Source organism: Penaeus chinensis, chromosome 4 (genome assembly GCF_019202785.1).
Source record: "Penaeus chinensis breed Huanghai No. 1 chromosome 4, ASM1920278v2, whole genome shotgun sequence".
Lineage (NCBI taxonomy): Eukaryota > Metazoa > Arthropoda > Malacostraca > Decapoda > Penaeidae > Penaeus > Penaeus chinensis.
The window spans coordinates 25,309,101-25,329,100 of record NC_061822.1 but is presented as its reverse complement, the minus strand read 5'-3'; the positions used below and the strand labels follow the sequence as shown (position 1 = coordinate 25,329,100).

The following is a 20,000-nucleotide window of genomic DNA, read 5'->3' as shown; positions in this document are numbered from 1 at the left end:
GTATAATCTTTGATTAAGGTTGCAATCATGAAAGCCTGCCAGTATAAAAAGATGACATTAGAATACATATTGTTATATTCATATTCATATATATACATATGTATATATCTATCTACATATTCATTTATACACTTATAAATAGATGTAAAAATATATTAATAGAGACAGACAAAGAGATACAATCACAAAGTCTAAAAATAAAAGAAACAATAACCTGAGTTGTATTGAGGATTATTTTGCTCTGCTTCCTTGTAGATCCTGTAATGATCATAAGCGCAGTAATGGAGGCTGAGTAATTCAATATGTAGTCATATTCATAGGTGCACAACACGTTCCTGGACCGATGCTCAAGGAGATGCACTCCATTCTCATCAATGGCAAGCCACAGGACCTTTGGCCAGTTGGAAGTAAATGATTGCTGCAGAAAAAGAAAACCTCTTTAGATGTGGTGGCTTAAATCATCAAATACTTTACTGTGTTCTATAAATTCTAATCTCAAAAATATTTAATTGCTCATGTTTCCTCCTTTAAAATTCTCAAGACAACTACTGATATTCCAATTACACAATATAACAGCAATAACCAAGTGTCACTGACATTGTACATCAAAAAAAAAATCTCAAACATCTGCAAGCTCTATAAAACTCACTGTAACATCAAATATTGTAGCTCTATGCAATGGCCAAGATTTAATAAGGTTGAGGAAGGCTTGCTTTGCTTCCTGTGAATCCATATTGAAGAGGCTCTGATGGTGCATAGCCACAGACTCATGGGTCACACTAGTCAGCAAGCGTGGGGAAAGAGTGTGTGCTATCACCTCGCCGTAGTCCATGTTTGCCGTAAAGTTTCCTAGTTCTATCTGGGCTCTCAAGGAACACAGCATCACCTGTTAATGTAGACAATCATAACAGATTACAAAGTGTACTGCTTTCCTATCACAGTTGCTGTGACAGGAAAGACGGACTCAATAACATTTAGAACTTTAACAACACTCAAGGATATGTGAAACATGAAGGCACTATAATGCCGCAAACTCTATTCTACTGAAATACTCACTGCTTCCATCTGCGTGACAGGGAATTTATCTGCACGAAGTGTATAGAGGACTTGGAAGTAAAGGAGTTCTTTCTCCACATTGTCACTCAGGTCTATCCACTGCTCAAGAAGTAGGTGTTTCTAAAAAAAAGATATACTTATTAATACATGATTATTAAGAAGGAATACAATGACACTTAACAAATTTTGTACATTCATATACATATACAAAAATACACACACACACACACACACACACACAGAAATAGACTTTCTAATCACCTTAAACAGGAATATGTGATGGTTGTGGTGTTGAGTGGCTGCAGTAGACTGCCTGTATCGCTCCCACCGGGACATTACATCTGCCAGGACCTCTTCCATCAGTATGCACCTTTCTGTCGTCCCCAACATCTCATAAATGGCATAACCTGTATCAGGAATAAAAGGCATTTATCTTAGTTTATAGCTACATATGTTCTATATCCTGTATTTTCTCTCTCTTTCTCTTTTTCCACATGTACACACACACACACACACACACACACACATACACACACACACACACACACACACACACACACACACACACACACACACACACACACACACACACACACACACACACACACACACACACACAGACACACACACACACACACACACACACATAATGACGGAACTGACCCATGCAAATTACAATATTTCCCTTGTAAAGTTATAATGAGATTCACATTACTGTGTGTGTAGGTGTATATAGGTACATCAGTGTACCTATATATTGTAGGTCTTCTGGAAATGTATGTATCTGTAATATAACCCTCAATGCAAAGAAGAATCTTCCTATTATATTTATCAAAATCTTAACAAATGTACATGCTTACTCCTAAAATGAGTTTCTAGGGAGAAAATACACTCTTTATAAATAATCAATAAGCGGCATGATATCTAAGAATAACAACCTACTCACTCAAATCTTGAGTGACCATTAACCCAAATAAATTTGAACAATACTTGCACTACATACATACGAATATCTTTTAAAGTACCTTTGGTGGTTTCTTTGAGTCCAATCTTGTGTTTGATTAGATCAACAACATCTGATGTTGTTGCTGATGCATCAAACTCCAATGAATGGAACTGTCCATCCATGAAATGGAAGCGAGCATATATTGGTCTGCGATTTATTGTACATAAGATCTCCTGTTTTGAGGGAGCCCACTGCCGACGTCGATTGTTCAGAGCTTTAACAAGACACTGGAGGAAGGAGGAGTGCAAAGAGAACACTGTTAATTCATTCATGTCAAAACCTAATATTTAATTTCCATTTGAAAATACACTGTTCTATATACCAACTACAAACAGATACTATGTAACATACATTTTCTTATACATCAAATGTGTTTAAGTCCTTTAATATTGTCTGATTATGATTTAATTACAAAACATGCCTGAATCTTTAATGTTCTTGTATGCCAATTCAAAATATATATAAATATATACACAAAATTACTAAATTGCTACTTAAATGATAATTAGAATAGGAATATAATTATAGATTGAAGACGGTCATGTCCCAAATAGAGTACTAGTCCCTTTTGTTCTCCATATCAGAGTGGTATATTTATGAATATCACTTAATATCAAAGGTGATTACAAATAAATGAATGGATGAATGAATAAATAAATAAATACTCATACTTATTAAACACTTCAAACTCTAATGACATGTAAATAAGAGGGATATACAGATCTTGGTGCCACACATACTTCAAGAACTACACCGACTTACCTTCTCAGCATAACGAGCATACTTTCCCTCTTCAGACACATAGTCTGTGGCACAGCGCTGTAGGTGTGCACGGAGGTATTTTCTCACACTCTTGTCAGTTGGGGGAATGACGGAGCAGAATAAAGTCAGCAAGGACCAATGCCGTAAGTTTACCCGCGAATTTGGATCTGTTGGGAAATGTCAATATAATATATACAGAAAAGCAACTGAAATACAGCATTTGTGGCTAACATTTGACACCCATGCAGGTGTCTGGACTATCACATATACTGTAACATGTTAACAATATCTGCAGAATACATGATGTAGGCAGAGTACCTCAGTGTACTTCCAAAGAAAATGCAAGTGTCTGTTGCTTTTCATAATATTTGAGAGAGGCTGGAGGTGCCTAGATGCAAAGTTCAGAGAGTGATATTGAATCTTTATCATGTGTCCTCTTCTTACCTGGATGATCTGTTGTTTGTTTGATGAGCTGGAGATACGTCTCGTTAAGAAGGAGGTCTCGCTTCATACACTGCTCCACCACACCCTGAACCATTGTCAGTTGCTGGTCATCACTTGTTACTGCCGCTTCAGCTGCAAAGAGATTGGTATCGATAAGAAATTTTTCACTCTACTTGTGTTTTAAAATATGTATTATATGAGATTATTTACCTAAATTGCATTCACCACATACAGTATACTGAAAATACAAAAGGATTGATAAGGAAAAAAATAATATATTATATGAGTCTCACCCTTGAATCACACCTTCAAAATTACCATAGGTTTCATTCTGGTGAATCTACTTACCATTAGGATTAAGACCCGCATATGTAAGGATGGCAAGAGAGATCTGGAGTGCCTGCTGCTCAACCTCTGGTGTTGCGATCTTTGTGAGAGTCTGAGTCAAAGTAGTCTTGGAGAACGCCCAGAACATGTGGTGGAAGCCCTTGTATGTCTCTGAATTTTCCCCATAATCCTGTCGCAGCTTCTCTAGCTTTTGCTTGTTCAATCTGATGATAATCACACGGAAAAAAAAGCAAGATTTAACAACTGCATACTATAACTCTCCAAATGTATTGTTAGGAGACCGAGACAAGGAAAGGTTAAACTGAGACCACCATGTCTGCACTGACCTCCTCAGCGTACTGACAAAGAAGTTCCCGCCCTGGTCCTGAGGTTTCCTGAGGATGTTGGCATCAATGATCTGCCGACGCGCATGCACCAGGTTGTAATACAACCGTATTCGATCTTCACCCGTAATCTGCTTCACCTGTCAAATGTAATGATGTGTTAAAATGATTTCAAGTACGATTTTCTTTTCCTATGGTGTATTTTGACAATAAAATCTCAGCATTAGCCAAATAACCAAATTTATATTTCATTAACAAAGTACATACTTTATATAGAATATCACTAAATAACTTTCAACAAACACTAACCTTCTTATTAGAGTCCATGTCTTTTATCCAAGATGCCAGAAGTGGAGAATAACTAGCTATAAGGAAGCCTATTTCTTCCTTTTCTTTGGTTTCAAAAACAAAGCATTTATGTGCATCTGGCAGAGTTCTTAAGAGGTTTATGGTGATGAAGTTGTCACTGAAAATAGAGGTCGAGTTAATGAGCTGTGTGTACAAATATATATGAGATATAATTTCATATAAAAAACTACGTGTTAGGGAGGATATAGTACACTATATTGCTAATACATATTATGAGTGACGTGAATTATGAAACAATAGGATTCACTGATCTAGAGTTGATTGTGGAACTAAAAATATAGCTTAAGAGGAAGGACTAACTTACCTTGGGTCTAAAAAGATTGATTCTATGTCACAGTATCTATACTCATAAAGGATGAATTTGTCATCTGGTTTAATCATAGCAATGCCATCACAGTTCACTCCCAGAATAAGTGTGTTGCCGTAAGACCAGTAACCTCTATATGAGACTTGGAACATTGTGGTTCCGTAGAGAGGGAACTGCATGACACAAGTCAGATACCACACTTTAGCCACGATGTCTGTCTTGCCGGTGCCATACTGCCTGTGTGCCTGTCCAAGCACTGGTATCTGAGGAGAGATAAATTGGTTTTCTTCAGTCATGAAATATTCTTATTTCAAAATCAATTTCCTCCTCCATTTTCTCTTTTCTATGATAGAAATGGTTCATGGTATGTGATAAACCCTTCTAAGTAGTTCCTGGTGACGGTATCTCTGAATACAAAAGCAGCATCCAAACACTCACCCACTCAGCCTGCTTTTTTCCTTGAGCTATGCGGGATGGCAGGTAGGACTGAATATCGGCATAAAATTCAGTCTTGCCATCCTTTGGATCACCAAGTGCTACCTGTGCCTGGAGCCCAGCCAACTGAAGAGCTACTTTTTCATTGATTGGGAAGTCATCAGCCTGTGTGCAAGTAAAGGGGATAAAAGCATTAGCATATATACTATGAAGAAACAGTCTTTAGATTTTAAAAATATAGAAAACATGAAGAGACTGGACATAATCATAATTTTCAAAACTTATTTGCCCAAATTTGAACTACAAACTTTCTGGGACCATACTAGAGAAACTATCTGCACTACAGAACTTATTTCAAGATGGACCTATGATATTTCAAAAAGTGAAACTAGCTTTACAGCATATAAAGTATTTCTTTCCCTATCATACACTTTGCAGCACTTCCCACAAATCAGTGTCACTTAAATTGAAATATAATTGGAACTGAAGTGTTCCCAGGAATTACACAAACTCTTAAAATCATACTTACTCTTACTACACTATATACTGCCTGAGCATATAACAGGTTCACTTGCACTGGATCGCTTGGAATTTCGCGAGGAGAGCGGAAGAGACGTTTGCGGAAAACAAATCTGTTCTCCCCAGAACTGACCGTCTGTGAGGAGCGTTTATTGAGAGTTCCATAGTTGCTTGAACTCCCAACCTTTTGTTGTTTCCTGAAAGGGAATTAATAAAATCCATTACATATTTTTTATGTCACATATAATGCTTCAAGTAGCTATTCAAAAGAGACTGACATAGGATTCAAATGCACGGTACATGGTATTAACTACCACATTCCTTTCATATTCTCATTGAATTAACTCTTGATACTCTATATCTCTTTATGAGGAGACAACTTCCACAATCCATTACTGTACTCTTCTCCTTTTCTTCAGTTATCTCTTTTACAATTAATTTCTAATGAAAAGATGGTGACAGGTTACATCACCCCTCAAACATACAGCCAAGGTCACTTACGTTTCCCAAGATGATATCACATCATACAGATACTCGTGGATCTTAACGTGCTTGTCTCCATCCAGACCAGATTCATATATCGCCCAGCCCTCTAAATTCGCCAGTCCAAGTCTGTCTGCAAGCTTCTGCATGGCATCACCAGCAGTGTCCCTTGGATGGACGTCAATGGCCTTGGTGCGTCCGTCCAGGAAGAAGAATCTGAATAAATAAATAAATAAATAAATAAATAAATGAAACGTTCTAAAAAAAAAGAAAAAAAAAAGAAAAAAATGTAGAACAAAATCACACACACACACACACACACACACACACACACACACACACACACACACACACACACACACAAAAGAGACCAAAGATTTTATGTCCAGGAAGTAAATATAAATCATATTTTGTGGTATAATTAAAATATCCTTTAAAATGGCTAGACATTGGAAGTTCTGAATGTCATCCCAATACAAATGCAACATCACTGAATGCACAAACTAACCTGCATACAATAGTTCCAAGTTTTTTCATGGCTGCAATCTCCACTGAGGAAGGTGGCAGTCTTCTGCAACTGACCTTTGTATTTTTACAGTTTTCGAGGCACCATTGCACATACTGCCGCAGCTTTCCATCAAGGCTAAGGCTCTTTTGAAGGAAGCTTACAAAATACTGTTATGGGAAAGAAAAGTGCTTTAGGGGAGTATCCACAGAATAGTGCTCTGTCTTATTTATCTCACATTTTAAATATCTATTATAATATAAAAGTTACTTTAGAAATGCAAATAATAATAAAGGTAATAATAACAATAATAATAATAATAATAATAACAAATGATGATAGGAGTTTTAATAATATTCTATATGACTTAAAAAGAAACTGAAGATCTTGAACTAGTTGCTTACAAGAGTATTCCAGAAAAGCAAAGTTATAAATAATACCCACAATGTTATAAAATAATTAACATCATTACTGGAAAACATGACAAAATAGTAAAAAAAGGGCAAATCACAAATCATGAGGACTTGTTACCGACCACACAATTCGAACAATCTCTTTCCTTAGGTGTCATCAATACACAATGAATCCTTACCTTATGAAGAAGTTTTCCAGGTTGGAAAGCCACAACACACAGACACAACATTAGCCAAAGCCGTTCCAGTGATTCTGTGCTCGGGTTATTGGTGACCTGCCGCATACACTGGACAAAGATTTCGTTGCGCAGCTCCTCCCGCTCCAGGCCATGAGCGATAATGTTCTGGATAGTTGTTATCTCTTGCTCGGGTTTTAATTCTCCTCGGCAGTATTTGCATAAGTCCTGTTAAATTTGAAATTATTTTTTTTCAAGTTGTCGCATATGGGTAAATGACTCGTGTCCCTGAGTATTGAAGAAATAAGTTCATCACAATCTGAATTCATTCATCATCAGTAATACACAAAATGAAGGATATTTCGAGTTCATGAATCATCATCAATAAAAAGATATTCAAATGGCATATCTTTATATCATTAGTGAAATGCAAATATTCTAAAATGCATACAAAATAAAACTGATCAGGAATTTCCAATGCTAAAATATGATAGAACAATATCTACATTACTGGTAAAAGGTGAATACAGACCCTAAAGATTGTGCAAGCAAGGTTGATGTTTTCTGGGTCATAAAGGTGGACATGAGAGGTAGGGATGATGGAGGAGCGAGAATACGTGATCAGCTCATACTTGGGAAGGAACTCTGCTGTGGAACGTTTGCGGGTCAGTGTAGACATGATGGTGCCTGTGGTGCAGGAAATAAGAAGAGTTAATTGGGAGAATACTATTGGCTATGGACTAATGACACTTGGGTAATACATGGCTAATGTCTTGTTGAAAAGTGTTATAATATCATTCATTCGTCTATAGCAATGCACTGGGACCAAAAGTGAATAACTATTGGACACTCAAATTATAGAATTAACTTACTGATACTGTGCAATGCTATAAAAAACAACAGTCAAATCAGTTCTTACCCTCAGGCGAACGTTCATGATTATTGAAATACTTTTCTGCAAACTCAATCATATCAAAATGATTCTGGCTCTCGTTCTCTTTGTTCTCTTCAAGCTCCTCCAATTCATGAAGCTTACGCTCAACTCTCTGCTTACGACGTTCAACTCTGTCTGGGTCTTCAACCACACCATTGTTGCGACTGCTCACCCGCTGCTATAACATGGCACAATAATCAATATGATACCAATGCATGTTAATGTCTTAAACATATCTTCATAACAATTAAAAAATTACTAAAATAATTTAAGTAATCATTTGAAACTTACTGATTTATTTCATCATCAATCTTTAGTAACGTAAATGTTAATTTTAAGTACTGGCATCTAAAACAACAAGAATAACACTGATCTACTTTATATTTGACTAAATAACAATCTGTAAACTAATGGGATTCACAGAGCTTTACAACATTTCAACTTACCACAGGACTTCTTGTACCGGATCGTGACACCCGTGATGGGCTTCGAGCAGAGGGGGATCTCGAAGGTCGCTTCTGACCTGAAGCTCTTCGACGACGTTCCAGAGAATGTTCTCGAGGTCTTCTTAACTCAACCTCTTCCTCTGGAGGAGCAGGTGGAGGGCCTGGAAAGGGTTGGAAATGTCTTGCTGGTTATACTTTTTTTTCAAATTAAAGATCCTTAAAAGGCTGACATTATACAATGCTACACTTGCACACCAATAAGTAAAACATGTGGTGATCATATGTGTGGTGATAATGTATGCATGTGTGGGTGTGTGTGTGTGTGTGTGTGTGTGTGTGTGTGTGTGTGTGTGTGTGTGTGTGTGTGTGTGTGTGTGTGTGTGTGTGTGTGCGCATGTATGCATGTGCATGTGCCTTTAAGCACTTGTTCTCATATCTAAACATATGTCATGATAAATACCTGCAGGTGGCGGACCTGATACGTAGTTTGGTTCCCTTCGACCCTGTGACCCTGCTAAGCCGACAGGAATAGTTTCATATATTGGCTCCTTTGGCTTCTCATCTTCATGGAATCCATTCATCTGAAATCAAAGAGTTGATAATACAGTGGAAAAAAACAAAAAAATAAACATATAGACTCACCACAATGAGGTGAAAGTTACTCTGCTTCCTAAAACAGTATGAGAACATTCTAATATGAACAAGATACTGAAAAAATCTAAATAAAACAAACATACATAGCTAATGAAAAGAAACGTTTCCTAATCCATACACAATAGTAATCACAGCAACCAAACTAATGGAATACATCAAAACCAAATCCTGACTTGTATGACTAATACCTGTGGCGGAGGTGGGGGTGGCAGGCTATCCCCACTCTCTCTGTTTCCCTTCTGCTCTGCCGCTCCTGGGGGTACGGACAACGCTGGTGGAGGAGGTGGCGGTTGTTCTACGACTTGTGGTGGAGAAACAAGGTCCTGAGGCAGCGGAGGAGGAGGGAGAGAATCTGGGGCGTGAGGGGGTGGTGGTGGAGGCAAAGGGGATTCCTGTCCTTCCCCTCCGCTACGGTTGAGAGCTTCGATCTGTGCAACGGAAGGCATTCAAATACAGAAATATTGCATGGGATACTCCACCAAAAAAAGTAAAAAAACAAAAGAAATTTATGGACACTGTATATCTAAAAAATTGTTCTATATACAACCATGTTTCACTTTTGCCATTTAATCTTCAGAAACATAATTTGAAAATCAGATCTAACCTGTATTTCACACTAAAAACAAGTCATTACAATTAAGATCTTATTATATCACAACTTGCTGAGAGGGATATAAAAAGTAATCAGTGCCTCTTCAAACTTGAAAACTAACCTCCTCTTCTACATTGTCGGCAAGTTCTTCCATCTGCCGAGATATTTCATCAAGGACATGTCTCTCTGATTCCATGTTGGATAAGAAGGAGAACAGGTTGTCGAGATCAACCCCTTCTCCTGAGCCCTGAGAAGCGTCGTCTGGATTGGTCGGGCCAGAGGTGGCCAGCCGCGTGTTCACTGTCTCGGCCATGTTGGAGAGTGTTGCCATCTCCTCCTCGACTTTCCTGGATTATTCAATTAAATGTTACAATTTGCATTTCCTATGTACATTCTTTCTGTTATGCACCTAAAGCTACAAAAAATAGAAAAGATAATTTCCTTCTTGTGATTTGGTACATTTTGAAATCCATCTCTTGACAGATTTCAAGTGCACGGAACAATTTGTGTGTGTGAGTTTGTCGTTGTGTGTGTGTATGAGTAATTTTAAGTGTGTACATGTATGCATCTGCTTGTGTGTGCATGCACCTGGTTCTTACTCTTAAACATCTGTATCACTTCAATTTCATACAGTAATTGTCTAAAAAAGATCCATAACAGGAAATCCAGCACCAAGAAAAATCCAGCATGCAAATGAATCACATTTCCATATAAAATTTAAGAAGAGTAACATGAAATCCCATAAACAGGCATGAATCACGGAGCTGATAAATCCCGAAAAGACTCATAAGTACTTCAAAGTTTACAATAAAAAGCACTCTAGTATTCAGAATGATAAAGGAATAAGAAAATTAAACTGTCTTTGCTTGATGAAGCCAGATATAATCAACAATCTTATCAAAAAGTTACTCGGACAACTAATTTCTAAAAAACCTTCAAAAAAGTTATTCCAGAAATACTTATTCAGTGACAAGTAATCCAATGACAGTGACAAGTAATCCTTTATCATAAGACAGTCCCTTTACGTAAATACTAGAGAGCCTCACTTACAGCGAGAGATTTCAAGGAACCAAATGCATACTCACCCTTCCCCTACAGCTGCTAGCCCATCATATTGTTTGCTTGAAAGAGAAGCAAGAGCACATCAAGCAAAATTGAAGCAAAAGTTGCTAGACTACAAAAATGTATGAATATATAAGCACTTTGAGACAACTATTCACTTATATCTGAGAATGGAAGATATAATGAACAGAACATGAATCAAATATGGAACAAAAGAAGCATTATCAACTAGAGACGAGACATATAGGAGAATATGATAATTTTTCCACCTAGAGAAATGGTCAAGCACAAGTCATTCAAGTCTTTAATCACTTTTACAGATATCAGTTATTGTTATACATGTAAGTATACTGTCTGTGAGAGTGTGTGTGTGTGTGTGTGTGTGTGTGTGTGTGTGTGTGTGTGTGTGTGTGTGTGTGTGTGTGTGTGTGTGTGTGTGTGTGTGTGTGTGTGTATGTATGTGTGCGTGTGCGTGTGCGTGTGCGTGTGCGTGTGCGTGTGCGTGTGCGTGTGCGTGTGCGTGTGTGTGTGCGTGTGAGTGTGCATGTGCATTTGTATGTGCGTGTATGTGTGTTCATGCATGTGTGTGTATATCTGCATCTGCATGTGAGTATAATATGCATTTCTATGTATCTATATTAATATATGTATGCATGTCCATTTTTTTGTCTTCCTCTCTCTCTCTCCCCACAAAGAAGCAAGCATTAGAACCAAGAATAAGAATAAAGATTATGAAAGCATAATATTCCAGCATTCACAGATTTAGAGCTCAGCATTTCTCCCATAATGGAAACACAGGGAAGTGAATCAACCTCTAATGTAAAAGCTTCCAATAGACATGCAAAACAGGTACAGAGATATCATCTTCAGTGAACCAAAAAAAAATCATTAAACTTAGATTTTACTGCATATGTCGGGATTTTCCCTTCAAATTACAATCAGTTTTGAGATGTTAATATTGTTAATAAAGCCAACACTGTAGTTAAAGTATGCAGAAATAAGAAATTTATTTTGGCAATATTAGCTTTTAGCAAAAATACTAGAATTCAACACTGCACCACTCTTTCAAAAACATATCAGAATTTATAATCAGTTATATCTATGTGTTAAGAGTCAAAATTCCTAGTTACTTAGCCACCCATACACATAGCAATGAAAAAAAAAGTTAATCCTAGATTGATCCCACTTGACTACTATTTCAAAAGCATTCTCTAGCCCATACCTCTGCGCCTCCTCCAGCTCTTTTCTCTTCTCCTCGTCTTCTGCCAACTTAAGGGCTTCCTCTTCCCTCTGCCGTCTCTCCTCCTCCAGCTTCTCTCGTCTCCGCTGTTCCTCCTCGATTCGCTTCATTTCACGAAGGGCATTTGCAACCTTAAAAAAAGGATTAATAAGTTGTTTTTATTAATGGACAATACCATTTCTGATTATTTTCTGTAACTCTTTTGAAGCACATTTTTGTGGAATGTTTTAGACTAGAATTTTTTTCACATTACCTCTCGGGCAAACATTCCTCGGACATTAGACTGAATAATTACTGCCGCCCTCCTCTTTCTCAGGAATACCAGTCGTAGCTTCCAACCCCGGTAGCGATTTTGGATATTTATACATGCTGCTCGTACCCTGTTATATTCTGTAAAATTGAAAACTTGCATCAGTCATTGTCATGAGAATGAGACAAACTACAAACAAAGAAATGAACAATATATGAGAGAGAGATTCAGATCATTAACTAACCTATTCTATGCTTATGCATGCGATATGCAGCCTGGATTTTGACGGCTGCATCGCGCATCGTGGTGACACGCTGGTCTTCTAGTGGCTCATACACTTTCTGCCGGATGAATACTTTGCTCTTGCCAACTTGCCACTCCCTTGGTGGTAAATTCTGACCTTTCATGATGTCACTAGAATGAAAAACATAATACGACTTATTCAATACTTCTTGGTTTGGAAAATTGGGAAAAAGTATCCTCTATTTTTGTTGTCACAATTGTTTCCTTCAAATTAGTAAATAAGTAAGTTTATTACTCACCACACATGGTCTTTGGTCGTCGGATGTCTGCGCTTCTTATTTAGGCAAAAGTATCTGGTGATGAAATCTGTGAAGGTCATATGAATAGGGAACCCTTCTTTGCGGATCCTGATGATATCATTCATGCCCAAATACCGCAGCTGGTCGAGCACCATCAATTCATCGTAGGAGTCAGCGGATTTGCTTTTGTTTGGCTTAATGCATCTAACATACCTGAGGATAAAAGATAGGGATTTCTTTCAGAAGTCAATTTCAAACTCTTATATCATAGGTGAAAGTAAGTTCATCTTAACCCTAAGAGGAATAAAATAGATGAACTTAATATTTTTAAATTATTTAGGTTATCATTCTTAGTTAAAAAGATAATGTTTTGAGAACTTCTCCTTTCTTTTCCTAAACACCTAAATGTTGACTCAATTTTGTTCAATTTTAGCATGTTGCTTTCTTATCAACTAGAGTTCTTTACAGATCTTTTTGAATTAATGGTTTTCTACTGCAATTCTAACTTCTCTTTAATTCTGACCTATTATGAGCCAAGTTATGAAGGATATTATATAATTAATTTAAAATGCTCTTTTTCTTTCAAAATGTTATTAATTCTGGTTAAACAGAATACCACCAATTTACAACAAAATGCAACCCAGTATTTTTCCTTTTAATGAGGTCTGATAAAAAAAAAAAAAAAAAAAAAAAAAGTTCTCTCATTACAACCCAGAATACAGAAGTACCCTTACCATGGATTAGTTGACTGCAGGACATCAACCAAAGCCTGAAGTTGGTTGCGGAAAGCATCGGCAACTGTTGGCTTGCCCTTTGAGGTTCCTCTGGAGATTGTGCTGTGTATGGTACCCATTCTGGCAATGGTGCAGCCAAGGAGATCCTGTAAATATAAACCTTTTTGCTGTACAAGAAGTTTGCATGGACATCTCTAGTTCATAGCTGTTTTGCATATCTCAGTTCACACAATTAGAAAATCTTTGTTTAGGATTTGACTGAAACTTCATTACAAACCTGGAATCTGATGAGATCGGCAACAAATTTGTTCCGTGACTTGTTCATCAATTCAAAAAATACATCTTGCTGTGCGTCTCTGTTCTTGTCAACAAAGCCTTTCACTGTGTATATCACTTTACCTGTAAAATTCAGTCATTATGAAGTTGGGCTGAAAATATACTATCAAGCAACCTCTCACTCAATGGAATGTATTTTCTTTTAAAACTTCTCTTGCAAAATGTTACTATTACAAAAAAAATATATATTCCAAACAAGAATACGAAAACATGAAACAGGGTCAACCACTAGATACAATTTCATGCCTCAAAGGAAAAAAAAAAAAAATCCATATGCTTACCCACAAGAATTTCCTAAAATAAACAGTAATACCTATGTAAAATCTCTACAACTCAAGGACCTCAAAGTTTACCTGCATAGTGGTTGATACCAAATTCCACTTCCCACTTTCTTCTGTCTTCACCCTTGATGTAGTTTGGATGGGAATCAAATTCTTGGTGTAGCTTGGTCAAGTAGGATTTGTCGGCACCCTGTAGAGATTATGCTTTCATTAATGTAAGAAGAGGATCTAAATTTTATAAGATAACTCTGCAATTTTCTGTGTTCTAATGAGGATAATTCTTTCTTTGTTGAAAGCAGAGGAGCAGATCTTTCATAGGATAGTTCAAAATCAATGTTTTCTAATGTTAAAAAAATACTTGAAATAAAACTGAATAAACATGCCAAATTTTTTAAGCAAAATATTCTAAATTATCATAAGCTATTCTTAGAGTCTCTCTGCCCTCCCGGTGCATTAAAAACACCAAAGATAATGCTCAATAATCTCTCAAATAATTTGATTCAAATCTCCATATCATCACACAGCGAACCTGTTCCCTACCTTGGGCATTCGGCACTCTTCTGATAAGAGTTTGAGGATGCACCTTGGTGGCTTTTCAAGCAGTTCAAGGCACTCTGTGTTGTCAGTGAAGGTGATGTGGGAAAACTTGATCTCCTCCTGACGATACTGTTGGAAAAAAAAGGAAGTTATATTTGCCTTATGCATTTCTTTTGGTATTGTCATATTCCTCTATCTAACAAAATATTCCAACTTGCACAAATATATCAAAGTTTTGTGATGTTTACTCACAATTTCTTGCTCCAATGCAAACACATAATGATTAAAGAATTTGTGTAGTTTTTCATTGGTATAGTTGATACACAACTGTTCAAAAGAGTTAGTTGCAAAGTTCTCGAATCCAAAGATGTCCAGCACACCTAAAAATCTGCAATAACAAAAGAAACAGAATGAGCATGGATAAGGTTGTTTAATACTGTTACCAATTAAATTTCCAAAAATCTCAATGATCAAAACTTCCTTCAGATGCTTTGCCTCAAGATCATTATCTATTATTATCGCTACTCTGTCACTTTCGCACCATAACATCGACAGTATCACTCTACCTCGTCTGGTCCTGCCCAGGGTTGGTGCACTTGTTGATATGGTCAACAAGCCAAGCAAATGTTCTCGAATACAGTGCTTTGGCCATGGCATGCCTGTTTTCTCGAGCCTCGGCAAGCTTGAGTGGAATTCGTGTGATGTTTCCTCTGATGTTAATCTGGCGCTGAAGAACAATGCCCAGCAGATCCTCCTCCTCCAGATTCAGCAATTCTGCGACGATGGTTAGCACCTCCTTATCGTTAGTACTCAACTCGCACTTCTCGCCATCAATGTCTACGAACTGATTACATAGAAGAAGAGGACAAAAAGCAAATTAAAAAATGAAGATATGCAGAACCTCAATAAGGAAGTATGGGATAAATAAAATCATCACTGAATATTGGCTGTAAAATATAAATCAAAACTTGATCAATTATTTTCAAAAATCTTCACAATAATGGTACAAGGATATAAACTTCATCCGACACTGTCAAACAAGATGTAGAATTTTAAACCATCTACTGTCTGAGTCATTTAAGAAATATTAGAGTTACAGCTCACCTCTAAATTGCCTAGCCACAGAATAGCAGCCAGTGTGCCGAAAATGCCATCACAGATCTCTGGCGGGACATGAAGCACATTGAAAGCTAGTCGGAGTCCATCAAATTTCTTGATGTCATCCACCCCATCTATGGTGATGCAACCTGACTGATTCAGGTAGGTGTAGAAGCTCGCCGGCCGCAAATGGAACTGGTCTGCGATTTCCTTGTTATTCTGAAAGAGGGAGATAGATGACTTATGAGCTAGTCTAAGGTAGATTAATGTCCATAATAGTTAGATCATGTATCTGCTAAACTAACTCAATTGCTTAGGTTTTGATAGATATTAGGATCAATCTGCATTATACCATGGAACAAAGAAAATAAATTAAACTGCAAGAGATTGACATGCATACAAACAATGAAAAAGGTCACATACACAGTCCTTAAGACTTAAAAAAGAATTCAACTCACTTGTGCGGCGGCAACTAGCTGATAGAAGACGTGGTAGTTCCTCTCTTCAGGTCCCTGGAAGGTGATTCTGGACTGCTCCAGGAGGTAGTCCTGCATGACACAGCCTTTGATATGCCAAGATGTGTCAAAGCACACTTGCATAAACTTTCCAAATCGACTAGAGTTGTCATTTCTAACTGTCTTAGCATTGCCTGTGGAAGTAAAAGAGTACAATTGATTGCTGACATTGCATTAACAAACTTTGCAATAGTTACAAAAGGGAAAAGTCTATGAAGTATATAGTGAAACTGTACAGAATAACTGAGTGTATGCAGTGAGCTAAGCATTAAAATAACAAAAAAAAACAAAAAAAAAGTGAAAAAGACAATGTCATAAATTACAACCTTAGGAAACTTCAACACAAAAAATATGGTCTTCTGATAATCTAACTTTTAAATCCTCTCTCCCTCAACTCCCCATTTCATCAGTCTCTCCCTTTTCCTCTCCATTCATTCATTCCCTCTTCTCCTGCCCCTCTACCATCAGCCTTCCCCTCGTTCCCTCAGCGCCCCTGTCCCCTCCTTCCTTCAGCGCCCCTGTCCCCTCTTCCCCCCAGCGCCCCTGTCCCCACCCACGGCAGCTCTTACCAAACGCCTCCAAGATGCTGTTGGCCTCGATGATCTGCTGCTCGACCCACGTCGAGACCCCGGAGGTCACGGAGCAAAGGTACTGCAGGATGAACTTGGTCGTCTCCGTCTTGCCGGCGCCCGATTCGCCCGAGATGACGCAGGACTGGTTCTTGTCGAGGCGCTGGAGGGCCACGAAGGAGGACTCCGAGATGGCGAAGATGTGGGGCTCCTCCTCCAGCAGCTTCCGGCCCTGGTACCGCATCACCACATCCTGAAAGTACAATCACGGTGTGAGTCTTCATTCCTATTTTTTCGTTTTATCTTCGTCCGAAACCGCAGAAACCAGGCGTAAATGTGAAATAATGGACATCTTCAGAATATCACATTGACACCAACCTCCACTCTTTTCACTTCTAAGTTCTATAGCACATTTATTTCTGACGTATAAGTAACAAGTCGTGTCCTCTTTTCTTAGATTAGGAATATGAGATAGAGAGGGAAAAAAAACAGTAAGAGTTCTTTGTGACAACGAATTCAATTTTTTTTTCTCTAAGCTTAATCTGTAAGGTCCAGTCACACATACTTGTTCAGCTATCAGTTAGAGAGAGAGAGAGAGAGAGAGAGAGAGAGAGAGAGAGAGAGAGAGAGAGAGAGAGAGAGAGAGAGAGAGAGAGAGAGAGAGAGAGAGAGAGAGAGAGAGAGAGAGGGGGATATCTGATTTATTGATAAAACAAAAAAATATTTACAGAACAGTTTATATGCCCTGCAAAAAGCCAGGCTAAGACGCTATAGCATCTATCCAGACTGGCTTTGTTTCTATTTTTGTAGAGGGCTGTCTATCAAATAGCGGTTAAACATGCCTGAAGGGCTGTGCCATTGTGCTTACATTATTCACATATCTGGTTGGTAAAAAAAAAAAAAAAAAAAAAATCTCACTAATCATATCAAAGACATGATCAGTGTCTATAATAAAATGAATGTAATCAGTCAGTGCTGGTCTCTGGACAGTGCTGTTTGATTGATAAGGATGCAGGTTTCAAGCAACAGAGTAAGTAGTGTGTAAGATTACGTGAATTGGGCGCCTTGCACGTTTTGCAGTGGTGACATGAGATTGGCTTTGCCTCCAAAACTGCATTCTGTACATAATGTATAGTGCAATGATATCCTATGCGTAGCCTGGATAATGTAACCTGCTCTCTCCGAGACATTCCATTATAGACTTTGTATGGTGTCTCCATCAGATGTCCCAGAAATTCTTTCATAATGCCAGATAGTACCATGTCCATTTTTCTTCAGTTTTTCGGTGGTCCATATCTGGCCCTCGCAAACTCAAAGACAGTTGAAAACGTTTTTTTTTTTTTTTTTTTTCCAATTGTTAAGGTGATAATGGTACTGCATGTATGGTTCTTTACGGGAGAGTGCTAGTTTTGCTAACTGATCCACCTTGTCACAGGTTGATCTTCCTATATGAGAGGGTATCCAGTATAGTGACACTTGTATACCCTGCTCTGATAGACTAGAAAATTGGTATAGGGTATTCCTAGTTAACATGTTTCCTTGACTAAATGCAGTAAGTCTATAGAGTGCACCCTGGCTGTCAGAGAAGACAGCTAGGTGTCGCTGTTCACTACCTTTTTTGACGGCATGGAATATGGCTACTGCCTCGGCATCAGTTGTGCTTGGAAATTCATTCACTTTCTTTAAGAGAAATGTCAGGAATCAATACTCCAATCCCAGCTGCTCTGTGAGGATCAGTAGAGGCATCACAATAAATTGAATGTGGGGGGGTACCATGAGGGGGGTGGGGAATGTCATCTATACATTTGAGGCAATGGCCTTTTAATTCTGTTACTGAAGTAATGGATTTAGGCCCTGTTGATTTGCCAATATGAACATACACTTGTGATCTATGTCACGGTGCAATAAGTGTTCCTTCTGGGATGTTAATAGCATCAATGGTCCACACAATGAAGCTGAGAATAGTTGGGCAGTTTTGGCCTTCCATTCTAGCTTTGTATCAAATTGGAGTACCGAGGGCGCCGGGCATGCCGAACTCATCGCACTGGACAAAGCAAGACAAATTTGTGGTCTGGATTGAAGCTGCAGAAGCCTGGTGCGAAGTATGGTGTTAACCTGGGCGGTTAGCCTGTGAAGGGAAGGGAGATCTCGCGCTTTCCCCATGACAGGAGCTTTAGCAGTCATTGGGCAGCCAAGGATGATTCTCATAACCTTGTTTTATAAAACTTCAAGGGGTCTGAGGCCACTCGGTGGCAACATACTAAAAACTGGGCTCGCATAGTCTACCATGGACCTAACAAGCGGTATGTACATCAACCGTAGGACTCTTATGGAGGCACCTATGTATATGTTACTTATGTATTGTAAAGGTCTTATACGTCCCAAGTAACGTTCCCTGATGTTTTGAACAATTTCTCGTATGAAGCGAGAATTGCTGGACGTGAGGTGAGGAGCAATCACCTTGACACCAAGATACTTATAGGTGTCAGTTTTGCAATAACTTGTCCAACTAACCTTGGAATGTATGACAGTTTATGAGATTTGGAAATGTACTTAGTCTTGATAGGGTTGATTATGAGTCCAAGGGAAGCACACTTGTTGCTGAACCTCTGGAGAACATATCCCCCCCTATCAAAGACCTGAATGAGAATGCCATCAGCATAGGATGTGATGAAGAGAGGGAGAGGGAGAGGGAGAGGGAGAGGGAGAGAGAGAGAGAGAGAGAGAGAGAGAGAGAGAGAGAGAGAGAGAGAGAGAGAGAGAGAGAGAGAGAGAGAGAGAGAGAGAGAGAGAGAGAGAGGAATAATTTCAAGAAAGATTAAGGCAATAAGAGAATACCAAAAAAGAAAGGCAAGCCGAGAGAGCCATTTCATCGCTCCCTGATGTTTTGAACAATTTCTCGGCCACAGAAGCGAATAAATACTCACGGGTCCATATATTTCAAGCTCCTTGTAGGGGTTGACTGCTATGAGGATGCTGCCAGTGTATGTCTGTATATCTTAGTTAAGGAAATTCTATTGATGGAGAGAGAGAGAGAAATGCGCCTCCACTAGGAAGCTCAAAA

At 38.3% G+C, this 20,000-nt stretch overlaps 1 protein-coding gene across 1 annotated transcript in view; it reads right to left on the bottom strand.

Annotated features, from left to right (window-relative positions):
• Positions 1 to 20,000, bottom strand: part of LOC125025242 (myosin-I heavy chain-like) — a 27,234-nt gene that overhangs the window by 1,635 nt on the left and 5,599 nt on the right. Inside the window, exons 2-39 of the mRNA XM_047613213.1 lie at positions 19,864 to 19,926; positions 16,937 to 17,189; positions 16,311 to 16,501; positions 15,859 to 16,071; positions 15,321 to 15,598; positions 15,007 to 15,142; positions 14,758 to 14,883; positions 14,290 to 14,407; positions 13,878 to 13,999; positions 13,601 to 13,746; positions 12,867 to 13,079; positions 12,569 to 12,738; positions 12,328 to 12,464; positions 12,057 to 12,205; positions 10,858 to 10,893; positions 9,894 to 10,119; positions 9,369 to 9,608; positions 8,987 to 9,107; positions 8,527 to 8,687; positions 8,066 to 8,258; positions 7,679 to 7,833; positions 7,150 to 7,374; positions 6,561 to 6,727; positions 6,071 to 6,268; positions 5,580 to 5,766; positions 5,054 to 5,215; positions 4,613 to 4,878; positions 4,249 to 4,405; positions 3,943 to 4,079; positions 3,617 to 3,819; positions 3,269 to 3,400; positions 2,825 to 2,991; positions 2,082 to 2,289; positions 1,318 to 1,463; positions 1,057 to 1,176; positions 650 to 886; positions 215 to 418; positions 1 to 35 (exon numbers count right to left, since the gene is read on the bottom strand). The exon at positions 1 to 35 is cut by the window's left edge and continues 1,635 nt beyond it. Of these exons, the coding sequence (XP_047469169.1) occupies positions 1 to 35; positions 215 to 418; positions 650 to 886; positions 1,057 to 1,176; positions 1,318 to 1,463; positions 2,082 to 2,289; positions 2,825 to 2,991; positions 3,269 to 3,400; positions 3,617 to 3,819; positions 3,943 to 4,079; positions 4,249 to 4,405; positions 4,613 to 4,878; positions 5,054 to 5,215; positions 5,580 to 5,766; positions 6,071 to 6,268; positions 6,561 to 6,727; positions 7,150 to 7,374; positions 7,679 to 7,833; positions 8,066 to 8,258; positions 8,527 to 8,687; positions 8,987 to 9,107; positions 9,369 to 9,608; positions 9,894 to 10,119; positions 10,858 to 10,893; positions 12,057 to 12,205; positions 12,328 to 12,464; positions 12,569 to 12,738; positions 12,867 to 13,079; positions 13,601 to 13,746; positions 13,878 to 13,999; positions 14,290 to 14,407; positions 14,758 to 14,883; positions 15,007 to 15,142; positions 15,321 to 15,598; positions 15,859 to 16,071; positions 16,311 to 16,501; positions 16,937 to 17,189; positions 19,864 to 19,926 (6,398 nt within the window). The remainder of the gene's footprint in view (positions 36 to 214; positions 419 to 649; positions 887 to 1,056; positions 1,177 to 1,317; positions 1,464 to 2,081; positions 2,290 to 2,824; positions 2,992 to 3,268; positions 3,401 to 3,616; positions 3,820 to 3,942; positions 4,080 to 4,248; positions 4,406 to 4,612; positions 4,879 to 5,053; positions 5,216 to 5,579; positions 5,767 to 6,070; positions 6,269 to 6,560; positions 6,728 to 7,149; positions 7,375 to 7,678; positions 7,834 to 8,065; positions 8,259 to 8,526; positions 8,688 to 8,986; positions 9,108 to 9,368; positions 9,609 to 9,893; positions 10,120 to 10,857; positions 10,894 to 12,056; positions 12,206 to 12,327; positions 12,465 to 12,568; positions 12,739 to 12,866; positions 13,080 to 13,600; positions 13,747 to 13,877; positions 14,000 to 14,289; positions 14,408 to 14,757; positions 14,884 to 15,006; positions 15,143 to 15,320; positions 15,599 to 15,858; positions 16,072 to 16,310; positions 16,502 to 16,936; positions 17,190 to 19,863; positions 19,927 to 20,000) is intronic.